Here is a 5,279-nt window from a genome sequence, read left to right as displayed (position 1 = left end):
ATGAGAAACCACACAGTAACAACATTCATCCTACTGGGACTGACAGATGACCCACAACTGAAAACTCTGATCTTCATCTTTCTGTTTCTCACCTACATGCTGAGTGTGACTGGGAACCTCACGATCATATCCCTCACCATTATAGATCCACACCTAAAGACTGCTATGTACTTTTTCCTACAAAATTTCTCCTTCCTAGAAATCTCATTTACAACTGCTTGCATTCCCAGATACTTATACAACATCTCAACAGGTGACAAGACAATTACATATAACAACTGTGTCATTCAAATATTTTGTACTGATCTTTTTGGTGTGACAGAATTTTTTCTGCTGGCCATCATGTCCTATGACCGATATGTAGCCATCTGCAAACCCCTGCATTATAGCACCATTATGAGCAGCAGGATCTGCACAAGACTTATCCTCTGTTGCTGGGCAGCTGGCTTGTTTGTGATCCTGCCACCACTTAGCCTGGGCCTCAATCTGGAATTCTGTGACTCTGTTATTGACCATTTTGTCTGTGATGCAAACCCCCTCCTAAAGATCTCATGCACAGAAACATGGCTCATAGAGCAGACAGTGATAGTTTCTGCGGTATTAACATTTATCTTGACCCTTGTGTGTGTAAGCCTTTCCTATGTATACATAATCAGAACCATTCTAAGATTTCCTTCTGCCCAGCAGAGGAAAAAAGCCTTCTCTACCTGCTCTTCCCACATGATTGTGGTTTCCATCACCTACGGCAGCTGCATCTTCATCTACATCAAACCTTCAGCAAAGGACTCAGTGGCTATCAACAAGGGTGTGATGGTTCTCACCACTTCCATTGCTCCCATGTTGAACCCATTCATTTACACCTTGAGGAACAAACAAGTCAAGCAGGCCTTCAATGACTCAGTTAAAAGAATTGCGCTGTTCTTCCAGAAGTAGGGAAATTTACTACTCTAGAGAGACAGCTTTTTATGAAAAGTATAACATTCATAAACTGTACATTAAAATTTTTATCTTTAGCTTTCTAGATGGGAAACTTCATCACATTAAAATGTCTCAATAATTATGTATGAAACACTTTCAGGAAATAAAAATATGCCTTCTCATCAAAAAATGTTAAAACAACAATGATGGTGCAGTATCAATGAATAATTGTGTTTATTGTCTATTCTAACTTCAGCTTTCATGAGGATCTTGGCACCAGGAACCATGATAAGTTCTATTTCTTGATATCCTCATGGAATTGGTTCAGGAACCCCCACGAGTGCATTAAAATGTCTGTATGCACAGGTTCCTTACATTAAATGGCTCAGTATTCCCATATACCTATGTACATTCTCTTTTATACTTTAAATATTCTCCAGATTACTGAAAGTGCAGAAGACAAGCTAATTTCTATGTAAATATCTATAATGTTTAGGGAATTATGACAACAGATTGAGCATGTTCACTATATATGCAAATTTTGTTAGAATGTTCCCCATCTTTTAGTTGACTCCTGCATAACCCATAGTTATCTAGGAACCCCTGGTACTTTATTATTTACTCTAAACAATAAAATAAGAAAAAAGAATGGGTTTGGAACAATAGATTTAATATTACAAATAATATTAAATCTTGACTTAATAATATTGTTAATGCTTTCACACTATAATGAAAATGGTTATTATATAATCCTGTTACTTCTGTGATTTGCAATAAGTACAAATTATGCTTTAACTTGTATTTTATACAGAATTTAAAGCCTTACTAAACTATCGCTACCATAAAGATATTCTAAAGTATAACTTAAGAAAACTATAAAACTATAAATGCCTCATAGGTATATTGATTCATTTGTGAAAACTAAGAGAGAGAGAGAGAGAGAGAGAGAGAGAGAGAGAGAGAGAGAGAGAGAGAATGAGTTTTTTTTAATGTGGGCTGGGGAGATGGATTGACAATTAAGAGCACTGGCTACTCTTCCAAGAACCCCTAATTTGATTTTATATATATATATATATATATATATATATATATATATATATATATATCCACTGACACTGAACTCTAACAATAGGCTAATATCATCATTTTGATCAGTTGTGGGTTTTCTATAATGTTCTCTACCTCTTGCAAAAAGAAGTTTACTTGTTAAGTTGTAAAAGCTACATTTACCTATGAGGATAGGGGAAAACCACACATACTTCATAAAAGTACATTTATTTCATAAAATATGAAGTCATAAATTATAACTGGTCTGGTAAACTGGTGATAGTAAGTTCTCCACAGTGATCCATGACCTTACTAACACTACCTAATTGGCTAGATTTCCAAACACAGGCATGACTTCCCTTAAGCTAAGCAGTCCGTAAGTCCAATTAGATGGTTCTAAGTTACAGCCAAGACAAGTGCTGCTACTGCTTGCTCATCCAGGAATATCTTGCCACATTGGTCATTATTACAATTTCTAGGTATCACATCTGTGGAGGACTATTGAATGGTGGTAAATTTAACTGATTATTCATGAAATAATTAAAATTAAGGAAAATGTATAATATACATTAAGGTATTTTATTAGTTTTTTTTTCAGAATTCTAGACCATAATTTTATTATAACATTTCTTCTCCCTACTTCTCTATAATTCACATCATTTCCCCACAACCCAACTTTGTATTCTTTTTTAAAAACTATGGACTACAGTTTGTGCTACCAGTACTGTCCTGGATATGTATCCTCCAGTGGAGCATGGTCCACCTCCCAGGGACCATACTCTTAAAGAAAGTGAACTCTCCATCTTTCAGCAGTTATTCATTATAAATAGCTACTCAGCTAGGGGTTAAACATCATGTCTATCTCCCATCTTTACACTGGGATTTACTCTGGCTTGAGCTTGAATGGATCTTGTGCATGCTGTCGCAATCACAATCACTTTGAGTTTACATGCACAACTGCTCTGTTGTGTTTGAAATACACTCTTTCCTTTTGTCATCCCACCACCTCTTGCTCTTTTAATCTTTCCTCTCTCTTTCCACAATGATAACTGAGTCTTGAGAAGAGGGAGCTGCTGTCAACCCACTAAAGTCATCAAGATTGAAAGGTATACCAAAATATCAGCATGGGATAACCAAGGTCTCCAAGTGTTCAAGAATAGTACAAAGCCTTTCTCATTTTATATTAAGACAAGCAAAGCATGAAGTGACCTTTACAGTTAGCTTAAACAAGCACAAGTACTATTAGGGAACACACCTGGTATTGTCTTATCATCTTTAGTCATGTGAAAAGAGTCAAGAAAATTGGTACTGAGATTGGGTGGACATGCCAGGACATTCCATTCGTGTCCTTGCTTTCAAATGCATTCACTTTATCACAGGTTATGCAATTCTCTCCAGAAGGTCACCTTGTGGAAAGAACATTCTGCACTCTGTTCCTTCCAGAGTTGACAGTGAGTTCATAGCTTTTTTACATAGGTTCATACAGGTTATGATACAAATGCCCAGTTTATAGCTTAAAATTCTGAAGTCTCTTATGCCTGCTACATCACCAATTCTGTGTCTGTTTATTACCACAGACTAATGAGATTTTTTTATGACAGTTGATTGTTACACTAAACATACTGAAAGTCAGCTTAATACTAGGCCAAATTGAAATGGTAATCGTAGTAAGCTCTCCCCAAGGGTCTATACCTGTCTAGGTCAAAGATTTTGGCCTCTATAACAGCAGCCAACTTGAATTAGGAGTTTACTGTTCAAGATGAAACCATGTCTGACATGGTTCAAGTAGCCAAAACTCTGGGACTAGATGGGCCAGGATATGGGGAAAAGCCAAATACAATTGTTCTGCTTAATGACTGTACCAATGTAATGACTCATAACAACATTTTGCTAGATGCATAGATCAGTGTCCTGCTCAGCCATTATCAAAGATGCTTCCTCCTGCAGTAGATGGGAACAAATACAGAGACCCACAACTGAGCAATGTGCAGAGAATGAGAGACATGGTAATATTCCTAAGTGGGAGGTCTTCATCAAACCACTTCCCGAAGGGCTTAGGGAACCCCAAAGAAGAGGAGGCAGAAAGTCTACAAAAGCCAGGGAGGATGGAAGACACAAAAGAAACAATGCCTTCCAGACACTGCAGCCTGATACACAACTGAACTCACAGACACTGTGGAAGCATCCAAAGGGACTGCACACAGCTAAGCCCACCACTGAGAGTGCAGAGTGGACAGGATCTCCATCCCTAACAAAAAAGCTACCTCCAACTGACAACTACTCACAAAGGAAAAATTGGTTTTCTACAATCGAGTCTCGTTGACTATGCAAATCACACTTAAGTGCACACCCCACGTCCTATGGTATATGACCAACATGAAATAAACTCAGGGATATTTGTGGGTATATTTTGTCTCATCATTATCTTGGCAATTTTTTTACAGTACTGCTATTTTGTTTAAACATTATAATTCCCAATTTTTGTGTGTGTGTGTGTGTGTGTGTGTGCGTGTGTGTTTCTTCTGTTATATCTTTGTTTTGTCTTGGTTGTTTACTGCATTGATTTCTAAACAGAGAGAAAAAGAAGGCCTAGGATAGGAGAGATGGGAGATGAAGGGATCTAAAGGAGGGAAGGAAAACTGTGATCAGAATATTTTGTATGGAAAAAAATCTATTGTCATTAAAAAGTAAAATAAGGCCGGGCAATGGTGGCACACGCCTTTAATCTCAGTGCTTGGGAGGCAGAGGCAGGCAGATTTCTGAGTTCGAGGACAGCCTGGTCTACAGAGTTCCAGGACTGTCAGGGCTACACAGAGAAACCCTGTCTCGAAAAACCGAAATAAATAAATAAATAAACAAACAAACAAATGAAATAAAATAAATAAGTATGTGGGCTTAGATTAGGAAGACTAACAATAAAACCACAAAAAGGCTTTTGATGGGATTTCTGGTGTTTGTGAGATACCTAAATTCTTTTTTTTTTATATATATATACATTTCAAATGCTATCCTGAAAGTTCCCCATACCTTCTCCCTGCCCCTGCTCCCCTACACACCCACTCCCACCTCTTGGCCCTGGCGTTCCCCTGTGCTGGGTCATATAAAGTTTGCAAGACCAAGGGGTCTCTCTTCCCAATGATGGCCTATAAGGCCATCTATTGCTATATATGCAGCTAGAGACACGAGCTCAAGGGGTACTGGTTAGTTCATATTGTTGTTCCACCAACAGGGTTGCATCCCCCTTCAGCTCCTTGGGTACTTTCTCTAGCTCCTCCATTGGTGACCCTCTGTTCCATCCAATAGCTGACTGTGAG

The 5,279-nt window shown here is 38.0% G+C and overlaps 1 protein-coding gene across 1 annotated transcript; it reads left to right on the top strand.

Annotated features, from left to right (window-relative positions):
- Positions 1-933, top strand: LOC110326751 (olfactory receptor 6C2-like). Its single transcript, XM_021205331.1, has one exon. It carries the CDS (start codon positions 1-3, stop codon positions 931-933), a length of 933 nt encoding a protein of 310 aa, XP_021060990.1.
- The last annotated feature ends 4,346 nt before the right edge of the window (positions 934-5,279 follow it).

This window comes from Mus pahari, chromosome 9 (genome assembly GCF_900095145.1).
Source record: "Mus pahari chromosome 9, PAHARI_EIJ_v1.1, whole genome shotgun sequence".
Classification (NCBI taxonomy): domain Eukaryota; kingdom Metazoa; phylum Chordata; class Mammalia; order Rodentia; family Muridae; genus Mus; species Mus pahari.
The sequence above is the reverse complement of the archived record's forward strand: the minus strand, read 5'-3'. Positions and strand labels throughout refer to the sequence as shown.

Excerpts from the sequence above, each read along its gene's own strand:
- LOC110326751 (XM_021205331.1), top strand. The coding sequence starts at position 1 with ATGAGAAACCACACAGTAACAACATTCATCCTACTGGGACTGACAGAT.